Raw genomic sequence first — 21,607 nt, forward strand, 5'->3', positions numbered from 1 at the left:
ATCTAAAGGGACATTGTTACTTCTTATGGGTGATGGGGATCCTGTGGTGCATTGTGCATCAGACTAAAGGGCTGAAGATGAATCATCTCCAGAGGTATCATAACTCGTAGTGGACATTTTCTTTAAAACAGAACGTGGACGTTTCTTCCTAGTGGAATATTTATGAGATTGTTGAACTCTTACATATTTAGCCTGATCTTTAGAGAAAGGATTCCCCCATATCATAATCAGCGAGATCCCTCAAAAATTTATTTTTCTTCCTTTCCTTGAGTTGTTTCTTAAAGTTCGAATTGTATGTGGGTTGACCTGCAAATTGCCTAACAGAATCACACATCTGTGTTATATCTTGAATCTCTTGGTCAATAATCCTTTCATAATGTCTTGCTAGAATCTCAACAAAGTTCACAGAAGCCTTATGTTGGGCATCAGCCCAAAGCTTAGTCAGTGTGGCATCAATATTATTAACAAGTGGCTGGATATGGACTCTAATTCCTCTAGGTGTGATATCCTTAATAATATAGGCCTTGAATAACCTAAGATGCCAAACATTGCTGCAAAGTGACCTCATACTCTTATTCAACCTCAAAAATTGTGCCTCACATGTATTATCAATGGGTGCTAAAATGGATCTATTCTGTTGGGCTGATCTACACCTAAGTCAAACACCGCAAGATCATCGCAGTCAGAGGCCAACCCCTTGAAAAGTCTGGTTATATCCATTGAGAAAACAAATAAATATGCCCAAAGGACTATTGTATGAAAATCCACACACTAAAATTGCTAATAAAAATATATAGGGTAAGGTACAGCAAGTGGGACAAAAAGGTAAAAAAACAAACTGTCCCTTATATCTTGAAAACAAGTAAACAGTACTCCCTAAATAAGTACTGTTCAGACAATGTCAGCCAATATGATCAAAACTGGTCATATAAGAATAACATAAATAAAACAAAACATATACAGTGTTGAGTCCAATCCAGACAATAATGGAACAAGTCCTATGAGACTGGACAACGTCAGTCCCTGTAAACCAATGACTAAGACAACCTATATATAGGTCCAATCAGTGCTGAGTCCGAACAAAAAATGAAATTTCCAAAGCCAATCAATTTGAACTAGATATAGCTGGACAATAGCAGCCTAAATATTACTGAGTCCAAAATCTATTAGTGAGGGAGACCAAATAAAAAATAAAAATTCAGTACAGAACACCCTTGCTGCAATGACCCTATAAAATTAACAACAATAAAAATAATACAAAATTACTGTTTGTTCAATCAAGAAAAAAGCAGTACTAAATGGAAAAAACACATTTTTTAACAAAAACTAACATCAACAACACTTTAATTGATCTATCTTCTGTAAGAAAGACCATGAGTCCTTACAAATTTGTGTTTCGAGTGGTAGATTTGGAGATGGTTCAGCCGAAATGAATTCAACCCTCTGATCAATCCAAAGCTACAAGCATTTGAAAGGATGTATGTAACTTGAGCACTAATCCAGACATTCTCTAAAGTATTCAGTTGTATTTATTACTGCTTGGTTGTAACTTGATTAAAGTGTAGCTATCATTCTAAGTCTTTTGGATTAAGCACTTGGGCTTCAGACCAGTTGTTTTACATTAGGAAGGTTTGTGGCAAGTACTGTGGTGGCAGGACAGGTAGCTTTCATCCTTCTAAGTTGGGAACTGCTGATTGAGAGCCCAGTGTCCAAGTGTATTAGTTCTGGTTTAGGCACTTGGGCTTCAGGCCAGTTATTTTACATTAAGAAGGTTCGTGGTCTGCACTCTTGTGGGAGAAGAGGCTGGACTCTGCCCTTCTGAGCTGGGAATTTCTGGTTAAAGGTTTATAGTGCCTGAATATTTGAACTGTATCTTACTGAAATTGGTACACCTTGTTTGCTCTAGCATAGACTAGATCCAGGCCTGCTGAATCTAGCTTTGTTTATATGCTTGTTGTTTGTTTGCTTGTTATTTCCTGTCCAACCCGGAATTAATGGACATGCTCCACCTCAAAAAATCCAAATCCACCAGAGCCACGAGAGCAAGAGACTTAAACCTCAACACGGATATAAATAGGACGTGCTGGAGGGACAGATTCATCACCCAGAGACTCCCTACACTATGGAACAGAATCCCAGTCCATGTGAGGCAGAGCCCCTCACTGGCTCTGTTCAAGAGAAATCTTGACGAGTGGATGGGAGATCGTAGGTTTACCCTGGGAATCATCTCTGTATCACTGCTGGACAGAGGCACAGCAAACTAATGGGTATAGTATTCTCATCCTAAGGGGTGGTGAAAGCCACACACACTCTGGCTAGGCTTTTAAATGCCCTAGGGCAGATAGCCTAGTATGAACCTATGAACCTACTACGCGGCTTCTCAGTGCTTCTGTGGATCACTAGTGATATCTGCATTGCTTACTGTACTTATTTCCTTGTTTCACTTGAAAGAAAGTTACTGTTTGTCATTTTTGCATTTAGTTACTTGTAACACATTGCACTCAAGTTACCTGGCACTTGCTCACTAAACCAATTATATAAGTCAGCACTAAAAATTAAAAGCACTACACCCTCACTCCCCACTGGCCCTTGTTTTCAATTATTAAGGAATTCCCAATATTATTCTAGCATGTCCAAAGGTCAGTTGTCAATCTCCTCTCCGGTCCAGCTGGTGAATCTGGGAATCTTGAGGCAATGTTATAACTGCCTCATGTACACAGACAACCCTCTCCTCCTCCCACATAACACAAATACTTGTAGAGATGCAGCTATTTAGCCAAACTGGAGGCTGAGCTCTCTCAACTCAGGACTGGCAAGACCAGACAGGAGGAGAAGGCAACTACACACACCACAAAACCAGCCTCACATAATGCTACCACACCACTGAATCAAACACATAAACACACAAAGACATACTCGGAGGCTCTGAGTAAAATTTACTTAAACAGCAGAGGCCTCCAAAGCAGACACCCAAACAACTGCTACCTCAAGACACCCCACAAGCAACACATAAACCACAAAAGCAGTGTGCAAAGCAGTCACAGCCCTTAAGGCCAAATACAACACCAAACATACTTGTCATAGGTGACTCCATAGTCAGACACACTGACGTCCCACTCACCAGGCTGAACAAGGAGAGGGTCACAGTAAGCTGCCTATCGGGCTAGAATCCGCCACATAACACAAGCACACAGGTCACTCCACGGCAAGTACAAATATGACACAGTCATTGTTCATGCTGGTGTGAACGACCTGAGATGTACCTCCCTGGACTACATGAAAAGAGACATAGAGGAGCTCTCTGATTATGTAGCCCAGGCAGGTATGACCCTAACCCTGAGCAGTATCCTTCCTTCACCAAGAATGATGCCACAATATAGAGACAAGATGATCAGCTTTAACAATTGGCTTAATGTCTGGTGTCATTCAAAGGGGATCCAGTGTCTGTCTGCCTGGGATGACATGCTTGACAAGCCACGCTGCTTCTCAAGGGACGGCTTGCACCTGTCACCCCTGGGATTCCGGATATTGGCTAAGGCTCTTGCCACCCCCATAGTACCTTTTTTAGTCAAGGCTCAAATTCTAAACCTACCACCCTAGAAAACAAAAATGGAAAGAAACTGAGGGTAATGTTGCTCAATGCCAGAAGTCTAAATCTCAAAATGCACGCACTCGAGGCCCTTCTCAGTATGGAGAACATCGATGTCTGTGCTGTAACTGAAACCTGGTTCAAGGCTCCTGAGAGCACCCCAGCACTATTAGGTTTTACCTCATATCATGCGTTCCGGCCCCAAAACCCGGACCACACCACAAAAGGAGGGGTGTATCCATATTCATAAAGGATACCCACACCTCCAGGTTGGTGGCAACGCATAAGCTCGGAAACCATCCAGGTGCAACTAACCATAGGCAAAACTGCTCTACAAATTGTAGCATGCTACAGGCCACCCTCTCAAACCCAGGAACCCCACACAGCCTTCCTGAAGACACTGGAGGGTATAAATGTATCTCCAAACACCATCATATTGGGTGACTTCAACTACCCGAATATAGACTGAGAACATTACTCAAGCCCTAACTTTCTAGCCCAACGGTTCCTGGAGTTCATAAATTCAAATGCCATGGAACAGCTAGTCACTGTTCCCACGAGAGGAGAAAATATACTAGATCTCATTATCACAAACATGGGGACAAAATGCTCCACACGGAAGTATATCCCTCATTGGTGAGATCTGATCATAAACTAATCTCACTGGAAATCCACATCCCGCCCCCACCCCAAACAAAAAAGACCACAGTGAAGAACTTCTCTAAAGCAAACTTCACACTACTCAAGACTGGTGTGGTATCCTTCAAGGCCCCTGAGACAGTGGAAACCACAACCCAAGCTGTGGAAGCCCTTACAAATGCCTTCTATGAACACCTCCAGGACTGCATGGATCAGGCAATCCCAAATAAAACCAAGACTCTTTCCACAAAGGGCAAACGTCCAGTCTGGTGGACCCCAGCCATTAACAAACTTTACAATAAGAGGAGAAAGCTATTACATGATAGAACAAAATCCATAAAAGGGAAGTCACCCTGATCATTATTAGTAAAAAATACGAGCACTCATAAAATCAACTAAGGCCAATTTTGAGAGAAAAATTGCCATGGATTCAAAGGACAATCATAAGGCCTTTTTCAGCTATGTTAGGAACCTGAGTGGAAACTCCCAGATATGCTCAGATTTAGTCCAAAATGATACAAAAATCACTGAACCCACAGACATTGCCAACATACTGGCAGACAGGTTCAGTGCAAACTTCACCCCCCTCTAGCCCCGTAAAGGAGAGATAACTATCCCAGTGGAGTGTAGCCTCCCAGACATCTCAAATGCGCAGGTGAAAGCTGCTCTCTAAAGCTAAAAACACAGCATCAATGGGACCGGATGGTGTCCCCGGCTGTGTGCTACACGAACTAAATGAGGAATTAAACCCGCACATAAGGCAGCTGTTTAATCTCAGCCTTACCACAGGATACGTGCCCAAGGAGTGGTGTACGGCAACTGTGGTTCCACTCCACAAAGGCGGTGCCTCTACCGACCCTGGTAATTACCGCCCCATAAGCTTAACAAGTCTAGTCTGCAAAGCTATGGAGAGGATCATAATGGAGCTCATAAACAAAGATATAGGGGACTTGCAGACATTGGACCCGACCCAGTTTGGCTTCGTCAAGAGAAGATCATGCCTTTTGAACTTGGTCGACTTCTTCGAAACAGTCACCAAGGCCATTGATGAGGGAAAGGCAGTCCATACAGCCTACCTTGACCTTGCAAAGGCTTTCGACACAATACCCCACTCGGGTATTGTAGAAAAACTTACCAGCTTAAATGTAAATCCATATGTCACAAGATGGGTTGCAAACTGGCTTAAGGACAGAACCCACAGGATTAGAGTTGCTGGCGCTATGTCAGACTCCAAGCCGGTCACAAGTGGTGTCCCACAGGGCTCGGTCCTTGGCCCCCTATTGTTCGGCATCTACTTCTCAGAAGTACAGGCCAACATGGGAGGACTTTGGCTGACAAAGTTTGCAGACGACTGCAAACTGGGCCATAGTGGAAAGTGCATCGGACACGGATATCCTTCAGAAGGGACTCACGGAAACAGATAGCTGGTGCCAGAGCCATGGCCTGAAGTTAAACGCCAAAAATGTATAGTCATACCCTTTGGGAAAAACAAGGTAACCCCAAGCTACCATATAGGTGGCAATCCACTAAGCACAGAAGAGGTTATCAGGGACCTGGGGACCCAGGTTGACAGTGGCCTTTCTTTTGATACTCACGTTGCTAAAGTGGTTAGAAAGACCTTCTACATTGCCCACCTGATCATGAAGGGATTCACATCCAGATCTAGTGAGGTCATTGTTCCCCTGTACTCTTCACTTATCAGACCAATGATCGAGTACAATGCCCCATTCGGGATGCATCTCGCCCGACATCTGCAGCAATTGGAGAAACCCCAAAAGTTTCTCACCAAAAGGATAAAGGGACTCCAAAATCTGTCATATGCTGCCAGATTGAAGAAACTCCAGCTCTATTCAGTCGCATACCGTCTGCTCAGAGGTGACATGTGCCTGACATACAAGGCCATGTCCAACCCAGAATTAATGGACATGCTCCACCTCAAATCCAAATCCACCAAAACCACTAGAGCAAGTGACTTGAACCTTAGCACGGATATAAATAGGACGTGCTGGAGGGATAGATTTATCACTCAGAGACTCCCTATGCTGTGGAATAGAGTCCCGGTCCATGTGAGGCAGAGCACCTCGCTGGCTCTGTTCAAGAGAAATTTTGACCTGTGGATGGGAGATCGTAGGTTTACCCCGGGAATCATCTCTGTGTCACTGCTGGACAGAGGCACAACAAACTAATGGGTACAGTATTTTTTCATATAAGGGGTGGCGTAAGCCACAAAAATTCGGGCTAGGCTTATAAATGCCTTGGGGCAGATAGCCTAGTATAAACCTATGAACCTATGAACCTATGAACCTATGTGTGAGTTGGACCTCCGTTCGATATATGGTAGAACAAATATGAGACACTAACCTCTACTTAGTACAAAATATAATGTGTCTAAAGACAGGGAATCCTTAACTCTCTTGAGAACAGCAGATGTGAGAGTGAGCAAGCCTGATAAGGGCAGGGGTCAAGTCATAATGGATAATTGGGATTTTGACTTCAGAAGCATACCAAAAGGTCTCCCTGAATGAATTCAATGTGGCCCAACAAAGAATTAGGAGTCAAATTGAGGAATTCTTTATAGATGGAAGAATTGACATAAATAAATATAACTATTTCAGTATGCCATTTCCCTGAACTCCAGTCTTGTTCGGGATCCCTAAAATCCATAAAGTTATGACAGACCCCCCCCCATGAGGCCTCTGGTAGATGCAAGGAACACGATCACTTACCCCTGAGCCAAATGGGTGGATTCCATCTTAAAGAAATATCTACCACTCGAAACACAAATTTGTAAGGACTCATGGTCTTTCTTACAGAAGATAGATCAATTAAAGTTTGACAATGACCATGGGTTACTTACAATAGATGTGAAAGATTTGTATACCTCAATTCCCCACGAAGCAGGGTTAGAGTGGATAAGATCTTTCTTGAATAACAGGGGTGCTGTCAATACAGAGATCGATCTGGTGCTTGAATTATTGGACTTAACCTTATCCAATAATTTTTTCCCATTTGATAGGGAATATTATTTGCAAAAGATAGGAGTGGCTATGGGGTCACCTTGTGGGGCAAGTGTTGCTAACTTAGTTATGACTCAGTGGGAATTCGAGTTCATTTTCAAAGTCACATGAATTAGAGATGAGATTACCTTCTATACACGCTTCCTTGATGATATTTTCATCATCATCAAGGGTGATGGAGATAAAGCAGAGACCCTGGTTGACTATCTCAATAACACCACAAGCTTTTTAAAATTTACATTTAACTTTAGTAAGGATGAGATTAGTTATCTAGACATCAACTTAAAGAAGGATGTCCACAATCAGGGCTATGCAGCAAGAGTGTACAGAAAGACTACATACTCAGACTCCTTCTTGCACTTTACAAGTAGCCACCCCTACCACCAGAAATTCTCCGTGGTTAAAGGGCAACTGGTAAGAATGGCAAGGATAGTAACCCTAAAGGAAGACTTCATAAATGAATGTTTGATATTAAAAAAATGTTCCTCTGTAGGGGCTACCCTGAAAATCTGATCAAATTCTTGACTTTGGAAGTGAAACTCAAGATGAATAAAGGGATTTATGCTCCCATATTGAGTACCACCAACTGTAGTAGTCCTATTGATGAAATGGAACAGAGTAACATCAGAGGGGAGTCTAGTCTGAATAGTGTAAATAACTTTCCCTCGTGTTTGATTACTACCTTCAACATGGATAGCCAGATGGTTAGGTATATTTTAAATAAAATCTAATCAATAGTAATGCATATTTGGCAAGTAGAATAGGAGGACCACCAAAGATTACATTTAAGAGGGGACCTAACTTGAAGAACCTGTTGGAGGGTAAAATAACAAGGATTCCTAAGCTGGCCAGCATGTTTAGATCTGAGACATGTAATTTTTCTAGGCACATTGGAGTAATCAATTTGTTCCATATTAATGGTATGGAATATAGAATTAGGCAAAAATTTAACTGTAACTCAAAGGCAGTCATCTACCTTGCTAAATGCCAACAATGTCCTGCCTATTATACAGGCAATCCGGACCCGAAGGTCCATGAACGCATTTATGATCACCAATATACAATCAGTAAGGGCAAGTTGGAGAACGCCTTGGCGAAACATGTTTCATGTTTCACAGGCCATTCATTTAAATATTCAGCCATTGATCATGTCACACACAACATAAGGGGTGGTCCTGAGAGTTTAAAGTTGGAAGAACTTGAATTGCTTTGGCAAATCAAGCTTGATGCCTATAAATACCCAGGGTTGAATGATGCTTGTTCGATCAAATGTATCCTAAAGTTGAAAAGTTTGAGAAGATAACTTATAAAATAGAGTGAACATTAGTGTAGCACTCTAAACTGTATTCAAATATGAGCTTAATAAGTTTATATTCATAACTCAGTCGTACAATTTAGCTCCATACTGTTCTATACATGTCATTCTTACATCTTGTGAGCATGTAGTGCATGTTGGTGTTTTATATGCTTTTGTACATTTGCGGCTCTTTACACTAGGGGGACAGTTATATAGGCTCTATTTAGGTTATGTTTTGGGGCCACATATTTATTCAATGAGTTTGATTGACAACTTATTTAGTTCTCTCTCGTAATAACTTTGATGCAAGTTAATTGAAAATTGTTCAAGTGAATGGGCTTTATATAAATATCTTAATACGCTCACTATATGCTTGTATAAATATATATATATAGTGAGTTTGGGTTTTTTATTTCCTACCAACCTCTCTGCATCAACTGAAGCCCCCGTCTAGCACTACCCAGTCCATTGTAGTTATTTAGAGACATCGTTCGTTATAGTGGTGCCATTTTTTTGTTAGTGGATTCCTTCACCACCACTATTTTTGTTTCTAGTTTTTAGTGTCAGCTTATTCCACTTATGGATGCATGGCGTGACTGTTTCAGTATGAAAAGTAGTGCTGGGATTGTTGTTGGTGATTGGGAAGCCAGCTGTCAATACCGCACACCTACTCAGTCATGAGCGAGCTCTGTTGGACGGAGTCTTGTGATGATAGACCCACGAGTACGTTAGCCGCCGGAGGTTTGGATTGAATGCTTTTTACCCTTTGGCTCTTGCTGCCTCATGAAATTCCTTAAAAATCTTTTTCAAAAAGAAGTTATATTAAGGTAATCACATTTTATTCAGCCTTGAATAAGGCTGAAAGGGGTTAAGTTCAAAATGTAGAGTTATCAAAACGCATTTTAATATGTTTGATATAACGCTATTACAACTGTCTATGTGTTCTGGCGTTATGAAATGTTACTAGGCACCGTGTATTTTTTTCCATCTGTGCCTGATACATTTTTGATGCATTCAATTAAGGGATTTATTCTACCTGTGCCTGATATATTTTTGATGCATTTAACCAAAGTATTTATTCTGTCTGTGCCTGATATATTTCTGATACATTGAACTAAGGTTTTAAATGCTTATTTTAATAAGGCTGTTTTTAAATACATGCAAGTGAGACCTGATTTATCCGCCCACTAATTGTTGCTACCTATGCAATGAATGTTTGTAAGGGGTGGATATGTGCTGATTATTGTGTTGATTACTGTGAGTTTAGTATATTGTCATAGGTGTTTTTGAAGCATGCGACCCTATTTTGTATGCTTTTAAATGGAACGGTTTTAGTTAACTTTTTTATAGTCTGAAGAAGTTCGGCCAGAGAGTCGAACGAAAGTGTGCATTGGATTAAAAGCAACTAACATATCGTTTGTGGTCTAGCCGTGACTTTCTTGATAGGTTTTACTTTCTTAACTCTTCACAGAATAAACTACAGTCAGCTACAAGTGTTAGTTTATAGAGCGATGTTACTAAGTGGGTGATCTACAGAGGGATACACTGACTAAATGCAGCTAAATGAGATGATTTGCAGAGGAAAGCACAACTTAAGCTATTAAAGAAAGTGGAAAGTAAAGACAATTAGATTTTTGGAATGATCTTGGCTTGAGCTGCTCTGTGGAAATGATGGGTGGTTACTGGCTAAGATGGTGACTGTGAGCATATGAGCGATGTAGAGTAGCGACAGGCTGCTTACAGAACTACACAGTAATCCAAATGAACACAATGGCTTGTCACACAGCTGAAAGCAGTTGTGGGCACTTCTAAGTTTCTCTAGTAACACTGACTAAACATGCTCAAGAAGGAGAAGGAGATACAAGTTCAGATGTAGGTCAAGACGGCCGTGTCAGTACAGTGTGTACTAGCATGCTAAAAAGTACAATTGTGTACACTTGCCATAAATGTAGATGTTTGAGTGTATTCACTGTTGCAGTCATCACACTTGGGTTATCTGCCTGCAGGTAGCCCTCAGTCGGCCCGAATACCAGAGTCTTGGGATTTCTGCGTCAGATGCTGTCGCTTCTACCATGACGTCAGGTTGTCAGTGGTATAAAACATGCAGCCGATGCCATTACATCAGTTTGTCTTGCCCCAGATGTCAGGAGCCCCCAAAACAGGAAGCAATTACATGGTGTGGAACACCCCCAGTAAAAAGTAAATACCACTGTTATAAGACATGGCCAAAAAAAAAAAAAAAGAATAGGTAGAAAGTATAGAGAAGTCAAGGGGGCTGGAGGGAGGGTAACCAGGACTGCAACAGTGAATACACTACAACATCTACATTTATGGTAAGTGTACACAACTGCACTATGTTCTTCATGTTTCACTGTTGCCGTCGTCATACGTGGGTTGATTCCCAAAGCTGAGGAAGGGTGGAGGCAGTCAAGAAGCATTAGGGCTAGCTAGCAGGCCTTGTAAGACTGCTGTGGCAAATCCAGCTCTGAATTTAGAAAAATAGGGGTAATGCTTGGTGAAGGTTTGTACAGAACTCCGGGTTGCAGCTTCCAGGATGTCCCTGGTAGGGACTTCCCTAAGAAATGTTGCAGAGGTTGAGGTAACCCTAGTGGAATGAGTTCTGATCCCCTGTAGGGTAGGGTTTCCATGGTGTTTGTAGCAGAAATTGATGCAGTGTGCTATCCATTTAGAAACTGTTTGCTTTGAAATGGCCTTGCTCTGCCCCTGTAGCAAAGCTGACTAGCAGCTGGTCAGATTTTCTGAAAGGTTTCATCCTGTCCAGGTAGAACCTAAGCTGCCTGTGCACATCCAGGGAAATCAGGATCCTTTCCCCTTTATTCTGAGGATTAGGGAAAAAGGTTGGCAAATGAATGGATTGGTTTAAAGCCACACTAGATACCACCTTGGCCATAAATGATGGGTTAGTCCTGAGGGAAACCCTGTCCGCATGGAAGATAATGAATGCTTCCACGGCCATAAGGGCCTGCAATTCAGACAGTCTTCTTGATGAAGTGATGACTAGAAGTAAGGTTGTTTTCCAGGAGAGGAATTTTAACTCTGCTGTAGCTGCAGGTTCAAAGGGAGGAAGCGCAAGCTTCTTCAGTACAAATTTAAGGTCCCAGGCTGGAGTGGGAGCTCTCGTGGGGGGGGGGGTCCTCAAATTTTTGGCTCCTCTCAGGAACTGTTTGACCAGAGGGTGAGAAAAGAGGGGTGGCTCAGTATTGTAATGAGTTGAGATGGCAGAGGCATGAATCTTAATTGAAGAGGATAGGCCTTTGTGGAGCAGTTCTGTTAGGTAATTTAGTATTTGAGGTAAGGTGGGCACGGTTGTGTCCATTCCCTGAGACTGGCTCCAAGAACAGCATCTTTTCCACTTTTCTGAATAGGATTTATTGTACCAGGCCTCCTTGCCTGAAGGATGACATCCAGCACCTGTTTACTGAAGGTTGCTGGTGATGCTTTCAGGGGATTAGCCAGGCTGCTAGGTTCAGGGTTTGCAGCTGAGGATGCAAAATCTGGCCCTCCTGCTTGAACAGCAGGGAAGGGGTCTGAAGCAGGTGCCATGGTGGCACTACTGTTAGACTGCGCAAAAGTGGGCACCAGTGCTGGCGTAGCCAGTCTAATGCAATCAGGATTGCCCTTGGCTAGTCCTGTCTGATCTTTAGTAGAACCTTCAAGAGGAGGGGCAGATAGAGAAAGGCATAGATTGAGAGGATTTCATATGTAAAGGACAGGGCATCAACTTTCCATGCTTGGCTGTGGGGAGTTCTGGTGCAATACTTGCTCAATTGATAGTTCTACGGGGAAGCAAAGAGGTCTACCTCTGGTGCCCCCCACCTGTGGATCAGAAGCTTGAATGATTTGGGTTCCAGTTTCCACTCGTGTGGGTCCATTAGACTTCTGCTTAAGTAGTCTGCCAGTGAATTTAGTTTGCCTAGCAAGAATTGAACTTTCAGGTGCACTTGACTGCTCAAGGTTGTGTTCCACAGAGCCATGGCTAACCTGCAGCGTGGGTAGGAATGGGTTCCCCCCTGCTTGTTTATGTACCACATAACTGTGGTGTTGTCTGTCTTTATTAATGTTGCCCTGGAAGAATAAGGTATTTGAAGGCTGTGAGTGCATTCTGTACAGCTAAGTTTCTTTTTGACTGATATGCAGGTGCATTTGTTTTGGGCTCCACTTGCCTTGAATGCATTTTCCTGCCATGTGAGCACCCCATGCATAGTCTGATGGGTCTGTTGTTAAGGTTTGTGCAGCGGGGGGTTGAGTGAAAGGGAGTCCCTTTTTGTGGTAGCAGGCCTCTGCCCACCAAAGGAACTCTGTCCTTAGGCGAGGAATGATGGGAATCGTTGTTTCCAGGTCCTGAGAATGTTGACACCAGAGACTTTTTAAGTACCACTGAAGTTTCCTCATATGCAGTCTTGCATATGGAATTAGTAGAATGCAAGAGGCCATGAACCCTAGGGCTTGCGGTATTTTTCTTGCAGTTAGCTGGGTTATGGGTGGCCAGTAAATTGAAGCAGTTTGTCAAATAAATCTGTTTTTCTGGAGTGATGAATGCCATCTTGGAAGTAGTGTTCAAGCTTGCTCCCAGGAATACAATCTTTTGGCTGGGTACCAGATGTGATTTCTTTTGGTTGATGGTAAACCCCAGTGAAGTTAGAAGTCGTAGCAATTCCTGACTGTCCACTTGAATCAGGCAATCATCTAAGTATGGGTAAATTTGAGTTTTTCTCTGCCTGCAAAATACAATGGCTGGAGCTAGGCATTTTGTGAATACCCTGGGTGCAGTAGATAAGCCAAAGGGACTGATAATGCATAGAGCCTGCAAGATTCCCTTATGGGGATGTGCAGATAAGCTTCTTTTAAGTCTAGGGTGGCTAGCCAGGAGTCCTTGGCTAGCACAGGAAGCAGTTGTTGGAGAGTAAGCATTCTGAATCTTGGAACCGCCAGGAAGGTGTTGAGAATAGACAGATCCAGGATAGTTTGCCAAGAGTTTTCTTTTCTGGGTACCAGAAATAGTCTGGAGTAAAAACCTTGTCCCCTTTGCTCTGCTGGGACAGGTTGAATAGCCTTGATACTGAGAAGAGAAAGTACTTGCTTTTGGGCCTCTGCCCACTGGTTTGGGAGGAGGTCTGGCCATCCGCTTGGGGTTGGCAGTGAGTGGAAGTAGAATCTGTATCCTTGAGATACAATGTTCAAGACCCATTTGTCCTGAGTAATGTACTCCCAGTTTTTTGCGTGCGGAGCTAGTTTTCCTCCTAAGGGTGCAAGTACTTGGGCAAGGCCTGGGAGGGTGAAGGACAAGTCATTGTGAACTTTTTCCATAGGATGGTGGCTTACTACTCCCTGTTTTTGAGGTGGGAGCACTCCATTGTTTAGATCTGTGTATACCCTGAGACTGCAGTCTTGGTGGTCTGCCGCCTCTTGGTTTGGACTGAGAAGGTCTGGAATGGACTGGAAAAGACCAGTTTTTAGAAGGCCAATGCCTACTGAATCTAGGTGGCTCTACCTGTAGGAAATCTAACACTTTGCATAGATTTAGCTTTTTCCTCCATCTTTTTGAGGACAACTTCTGCTTTACTGCCAAAAAGACGTTCATGGTTTAATGGGGCATCTAGTAAGTTTGATTTGACATGGTCTGGCAAGATTTGTTCCTTAAGCTAAGCATGCCTTCTAAGAACAAATCCAGTGACAGCAGCCCTGCAAGATGCTTCTAAGGCATCAAAACCACATTGCAAAGTATGTTTTCCAAATGGTTAGCAGAATGCATTAACTCTTGTAAATCTTTATGTTCTGCACAATCAGGAATCAACATCATTTTCTGTTTAATTAATTCCATGATATGTTGTTGATACATTAACATGTGAAATTGGCAATTTAAAGCCCTGATGGCAAGAGTAGCAGAGGTATATACCTTCTTACCCCATCTGTCTAAAGTCCTAAAATCCCAGTCCGAAGGGGTAGGGTTTTTTGGCTGTAGTAGCCTTAATGCCTTTAGGTCCCTGGGAAATGGTCTCTGGATCCGCAGTAGGACTCTTAAATAGGAATTTATGAGAGTCAGGTACTCTGTACTACCTGTCAGGTTTCCTGGGAGCTGGTGGCAAAGTATCAGGGGTAAGACTGGATTCCATGAAGACATCATCTACAATCTCCAGAACAGGAGGGGTAGCAAGAGGCCTGTGCTGAGACAAGTTTCAAAATTCCCTGAGTCTCTTTTTGGACTGTGGGTAGTCCTGGCACTCCCAATGGAAATGCTCTCAGAGTATGCAGGGTTTCACCAAAAGAAAAATCCTCTGGTGGGGAAGCAGAGAGAATGGAATCCTCTGCATCAGAATCCTCATAGGTACATAAAGGTATGTCCTGGTAATCAGAAGAATCATAGTCATCGGACTCATGATCTGAAGAATCAGAAGGAAAATCAGTTCTTGAACTTTTGGCGGGGGAAGGCTGGCTTCCCCTAATTAAAGTAATAAGGTCTTCAGCCACTCTAAGCATTTGTTTCTGTGGCATGGGAGCCTGAGAATGCGCTTTGGTCGTCAGTTTCCTAGGCGTAGTGCAAACTCTGGGCCTGAGAAATTCGGTATTTTTGGTTTGAAACGAAGTAGTCAGTTTAATATGAACATCGGAAGGCCTGAATACACCCTCAGAAGCCAGTGCCTGCACAGCGGCTCCGAACCCATCCAAGGTAGAGACATTCACAGGTTCCATAGTCGAAGAAGCATCTCGCTGCAGACTCCGAATGGGTCTCAGTAGAGGCCTGTGACTCTGTAAAGCAGGTATCAGGGGCTGTGAAAGCACCTCACTGAGAACCGGCGAACTGGTGACTAGCTTAGCAGAAGTGTCGTCTGCAGTTTTAGACCTATGCGGTTTGTCTCTGTCTTTATCCTTAAGCTTTTTCGAAAGATCGGTAATCGGATGGCTGATCAAAGCCATTTCGGAAAACGGAGAATGTGCACCTAATTTATAACAGTGGAAAAGGCTAAAGGAAGTTCAATAGAGACCAACTAATTAACTTCAACACACCTAAACCTTACTTTAACAGCAAACACAAGCCTTGAACTGCTCTGTCTTTCTCTTCTGCCACCAAAAGAAAACAGCAACTTGAATTCAAAGCAAGGTTACTAAAATTAGCTACAGTAGTATATTTGGGTGTATTACTACACTCACTATTAACCAGATCCAGCAAAAGACATTAGCCTGGTGTTTTGGCTTCTATAACAGAGTCAGACATGGTTTAAGCTGGTCACAATCTGGAACCTTGTTTACTGTAATGGAATATCATACAGCCAGAAAAATCCTTATTTATAACAATGAAAAATAATATTTTGAGAAATCAAAGGTACATTGCTGATATTTGAGACATGGTAAGACTGGTGATATGCATTATAAAAGAAGCCACAAAAGCACTTCAACTGTTCCTAATGTAAAACACTACTTAATACTTTATGAGAAGTAGTTAGCTTACAGTGCAATAATACTAGATTAATTCAAATATTTCAAGTCATGATTACTAAGGTATTTTCTTTGCTAACACTGGCACTTACCTTTTGAAAGGAGAAATTCCACAGTGTTCAAATGCCCTTCACAAGAAGCTACCATTAATGGTGTTTTACCCTGCTTGTCACTTGCATTAACATCAGATTCTTGTTCCAGAAGCAGCTTGGCAACCTAGAAGAATTTGCAGTGTTTAATGGCATGGCATCATGATGTCTTTTTTTTTTTCACCAGTCTCTCTGATTCCCAACTTGAAGGTACATACACACCCACTCAGGAATTCACAAAAAACCCACATACATATATATTGTTCCAGCTCCATTCAGAAATATGCATAACAGTGGCTAACCAAAGCCACAATTTCAAGGAGTACTAGCATACTATTTTGTCTGTAGCACTCTGTAATTTCCTCTCGCATCTTCCAGTTAAATATGACACAGTTCTCAGAATGTAAATGGGAACCCCCATGCAGAAAAACAAATTACCTTGCCACCCATGAGGGCTGCTGCTGATTGAGTGGAAAAAACTGAGATCCCAGCCCTGTGTAAAAATGATGTCAATCTCTTGGCTTCCACACCGCAAATATCAGCGGTTTTGCTACAACACAGTCTGTGGAAAGGCAAGAATTCTACTGCAAATCATTCAAGAAGTCTGTGCTAAGCAGTTTTCTTTTTTTATGAAATGCTCATAAGCCATTTTTGTGATCTTATTATAGTCAAGGGATCTAATGATGATGATGCAAATAAAATGTTTTACTAACAATGGCTACAAATTCTACTATCGTCTCCTCGCCATCTCTCACTTTATATGTTTAACTGCCTGTACAGCATTTTTACTGCATTTTTGTACTTTTACTGCTGCAATGATCTTTCTCTGTTTTATAAATGTAAAACATTATTTCACTGTATATACATTTTAATTAACTGTATTGGATTTTTGCACAACTAAACAACTGGATGGCACAGTGGTAGCGTTGTCACCTTACAGCAACAGGGTCTCCAGTTCGATTCTCAGCTGGGGTGCCTTCTGTGCAGAGTGTGCATGTCCTCCCTGCATTTATGTGGGTTTCCTCTGGGTTCTCCAGTTTCCTCCCACAGTACAAAGACATGCTTCTGGAGCATAGAGTACAAAGACGTGTCTGGAGCATTTCTCCCCAGGCCTCCACTGAAAATTGGCTTTGTTCCAAGTCAGACTTTCCTGTTAAACAAACAAACAAACAAATAAATTCTATGTTTTGCCTTTTGAGCCAGAGTCTTCACTGATAAGGGTCGTCGGACCAGGCTACATACCCAGTTAACAAATAGAAATAAAACAGGAATTCTGGTGCTGGACTTGGACATTTTTGTCTTAAAAGTGGAAGCACTTTGACAACCAAAGAAACTGCATTGTGAGTACAATGGAATATCTAGGCCCCACTAGAGCAACCTATTATTACTTTTTTAACTATGATGCATCCTGTCTCCGTAACAATTAAAAGAATAAATAAGTTCTAGGCAACTGTCCGCCATGCTGCTCCACTCTACATTCAGAGTTCAAGGACAGGATCCATCTAACACCCTCTTCCCAGAGCTGTCTTTAGGAATCAGATGAAATCTATGTTGCATGGCTGTTCCCAGCCCATTTCATATGGATGAGAATCCTTCATACAAGGCAAAATCATTGCTTTTCTTCCTTATTCTTGCAATGTAAATAATAACATCTCAAAGATCAAACGCAAAGTTTAATATGTCTTCCAAATGTGCCCACTTAGGGTCAAGATGGTGTACTTCCTGGCCAAACCCAAGGTCTACACACCAAGGAATATATCCCATATTGTCCCCAAAGAATAACAAGCAGAACATCAGTCACCTGCTCTCTTCAGGCATATATCCATCAATCCCTCCATGACCAACTATCTTACATCTCATGTTCCCTCACGGAAACTGAGCCATCAGTAACAATGTGTAGGCACCAACAATGGTCCTCATTCCAAGAGCTTTTGGACCACATTTTTATAAGTTGTATATTTTCAATGTTGTACTGCTCTCAGTACACTGTTAGAATCATGAAAACATTTTTCTTCAGATCTAGTTACAAGTACAAGTTCAGTGGACTAATTAAAAGGCAGAGTTCTAATGGCATTATTCAGGAACAAATAAAATCTTCCTGAATCAATGAAACTGGCTACTACTACGTAGAAGTGTCTTGGGAATTAATTCCCATTGTGTGACTGAAATAGAATTACTCAAAGTTAAATGTTATGTTCACCATTTGATCTAGGAAGTAAATTAACTCTAATTTTCAAAATGCTGCAATATTACAAAGCTGTGCTTTTTTGTAAGTACCAGAGTAAAAGTGATTCGGATGATTTTTTTTTACTTCAGACTTAGTCGCTATGGGTAGGGATGACACAAGTCCAAACCAACTGTAATGCATTATGTGATGTAAAACCGAGAATAAACTGTTTGATATACAGAAAACACTGTGAAAGAGTACTTGCCAATAAACTGTTCTCAGTATGTGACCAAAACAAATTTAGAAACTTACTCTGAAAAATGTTTAACTTTTTTTTGTCTCTTGGAAACTGACAGTCAGCAGATACCAGCTCCCCTCCTCATTCACTGGGTCCACTGGACCAGCCTTAGCCTCCTTTCAAGCTATCCCTGACCCATGCCCAGCACCAGTGAGGAGACTGGGGACCCTGGCACAGCATCATACTGTTGTTGGGTAGTGTTTTTCTTAGACCTCCAACAACAATGCACATGCCCAGTAAAATTCCCAAGAATGGGATGTGAAATGGGCACTGGCACTGAATCACCCCTCACTTCTGCAAGAGGTCAAATTTGCAGGATGCCCCATCTACCATTAGTAGTACTTCAGTGAAGGGATAGTGTCCCTTATCCAGACACAAAGGTATCCTGAGTAGGCTAAGGAGGGTCATGAATTCCATAAATACAAATTAACAGTTCAAGTAAAAAGCCACGAGACTGTGCAAAGCAGGATGGAACCAAGTCTTCCAAATATAACAGAAGAGTCCAAAAAAGTAACATATTAAGTTCTGCCTTTACCTTTTACTTATATCTTAAAGTTGTGTTGACTTGATAGGGTGATTTACTGAACAGAATAAAAAATAAAAATAAAAAAACATCGAGAAAGTGAAAAAGACCAACTGCAGAATCATAAAATCCAAAATGATTTAATACTGCATTCAACAATTTTGGATTTTATGCTTCTACAATTGGTGTTTTTCACTTTCTCTGTGTTTTTTCCATTCAGAGATTTAGCTGCTACAGTGGCAGAGCTGCTGCAGAGCATTTCAGTGCATTGTTTAAAATAAGAAATGAGATGGCACTTGTCTAAAAGTCATCACAATCTTCCTCTGTCACTAAAATTAGCTATCAGTAACAGAATGCAGCACCTGGAGCAGCTCTCAATATCTGACTTTAGAATGTAAACCCCTTGCTCTGAAGGTTAAGATTTGCACTTTTATGTTGGCTCATATGAGAATTCCATAAAGGCTAGTTTCCTAAATTTGTGCTTACTGCTTAGGACAGTTGGGTAATGTGAATTTAGAACTTCTTTCTTTCTTCAGATGTGGATGTTAAGGTAGGACACTTTCTTAACTTTTCTCCTCATTTCACCCCAAAGACCTCACTTATTTATCACTTAACTGCCAACACTTTTAAGAAGCTATTCACACTACTTCAAGATGGAACTAGTAAATGGGGAACCCTGGATATGATATAGGATAGGTGTGGAAACTGCTGATATGTCTGTAAAGATACATGCAACAGTAATATAACAGAAGTCTGTGGGAGACTGGAAGATGCAAAAGTAGGATAAAGGTGACACAGGAATAAATAGATGAAGTAAAGCACAGTTGTATACACTTACCATAAATGTAGATGTTCGAGTGTATTCACTGTTGCAGTCATCACATTTGGGTTATCTGCTTGCAGTAGCCCTCAGCCGGCCTGATTATCAAAGTCTTGGGTCCTGCGTCAGTTGCTGTCTCTTATCTTCATTGACGTCAGGTAGGCAGGGGTAAAAAGCATGCAGCCGACGCCATTACATCAGTTTTTCTTGCCCCAGATGTCAGGTGCCCCCATTAATGGGAAGCAATTAAATATATATACACACACAAAGTTATACCTCCAACAAAAAAGCAAATACACCAAAAAGCTTTTAAGTATAGTAAAGGAGAATAGAGGTATAGCCAAAAGAAGTCAGGGGGCAGGAGGGAGGGTAACCAGGACTGCAACAGTGAATACACTCGAACATCTACATTTATGGTAAGTGTACACAACTGTAATATGTTCTTCATGTTTCACTGTTGCAGTCATCACATTTGGGTAGATTCCAAAAGCTAAGGATGGGAGGAGGTAATTAGATAGCATTAGGGCCAGCTATAAGGCCCTGCAAGACTGCAGTGGCAAAGCCAGTTCTGGATTTAGAAAAAACTGGCAAGTGGTAATGCTTGGTGAAGGTACGTACAGAACTCCAGGCAGCAGCTTCTAGGATGTCTCTGGTATGGACACTGCTGAGAAAGGCTGTAGAGGTAGATGTAGCCCTGGTTGAATGTGGTCTTATCCCCTTTGGGGTAGGTTTTCCATGGTGCTTACAGCAGAAATGAAAACAATGGCCTATCCATTTAGAAATGGTTTGCTTTGAAACAGCCTTCCCCTCTGCCCCTGCAGCAAATGCAACCAGCAGCTGTTCAGATTTCCTGAGAGGTTTAGTCCTGTCCAAGTAAAGTCTAAGTTGTCTGTGCACGTCCAAGGAGTGAAGTATTCATTCTCCTTTGTTCTGTGGATTAGAAAAGAAGGTTGGCAAATGAATGGACTGATTAAGGGCCACACTGGATACCACCTTGGGCATGAAGGAGGGATTGGTCCTGAGGGACACCCTGTCCACATGAAAGATGATGAAGGGCTCCACAGCCATGAGGGCCTGTAATTCAGACACCCTTCTTGCTGAAGTGATAGCTAGAAGGAAGGCTGTTTTCCAAGAAAGGAATTTCAACTCTGCATTTGCAGCTGGCTCGACGGGAGGTAGAGTGAGCTTTTCCAATACAACGTTAAGGTCCCAGGTTGGAGTAGGGGCTCTCCTGGGTGGTCTTAAATTTTTGGCCCCTCTGAGAAATTGCTTCAGCAGTGGATGAGAGAAGAGGGGTGGGTTCTGTACTGTAATGAACTGAAATGGCTGAGGCATGAATTTTGATGGAGGAAAAGGAAAGGCCCTTGTGAAGTATCTCAGTTAAGTATTGAAGAATCTGAGGTAAAGTAGACGCTGCTGTGCCCATCCCCTGAGTTTGGCTCCAGGAACAGAATCTTTTCCATTTTTCCGCATAGGATTTTCTAGTACTAGGCCTCCTTGCCTCTAGAATTACATCCATCACTCGCTTACTGAGGGATGGTAACGGAGAGATCAGGTAATTAGCCAGGCTGCCAGGTTCAGGGTTTGAAGCTGTGAGTGCAGAATCTGGCCCCTCCTGCTGAGACAGCAGATCAGGGGTCTGAGGCAGGTGCCATGGTGACAGCAGTGACATATTGCACAAGAGGGGGTACACCAGTGTTGGCGTGGTCAGTT

The 21,607-nt window shown here is 42.1% G+C and overlaps 1 protein-coding gene across 2 annotated transcripts in view; it reads right to left on the bottom strand.

Moving 5' to 3' along the window:
• The window catches only part of TANC1 (tetratricopeptide repeat, ankyrin repeat and coiled-coil containing 1), a 3,647,153-nt gene that overhangs the window by 426,288 nt on the left and 3,199,258 nt on the right, over window positions 1-21,607 (bottom strand). For both annotated transcript variants that reach the window (XM_044074752.1, XM_044074753.1), the window contains exon 23: window positions 16,090-16,213. In XM_044074752.1, coding sequence (XP_043930687.1) covers window positions 16,090-16,213 — 124 coding nt within the window. The remainder of the gene's footprint in view (window positions 1-16,089; window positions 16,214-21,607) is intronic.

This window comes from Protopterus annectens, chromosome 6.part0 (assembly GCF_019279795.1).
Source record: "Protopterus annectens isolate FY-2018-M chromosome 6.part0, PAN1.0, whole genome shotgun sequence".
NCBI lineage: Eukaryota > Metazoa > Chordata > Ceratodontiformes > Protopteridae > Protopterus > Protopterus annectens.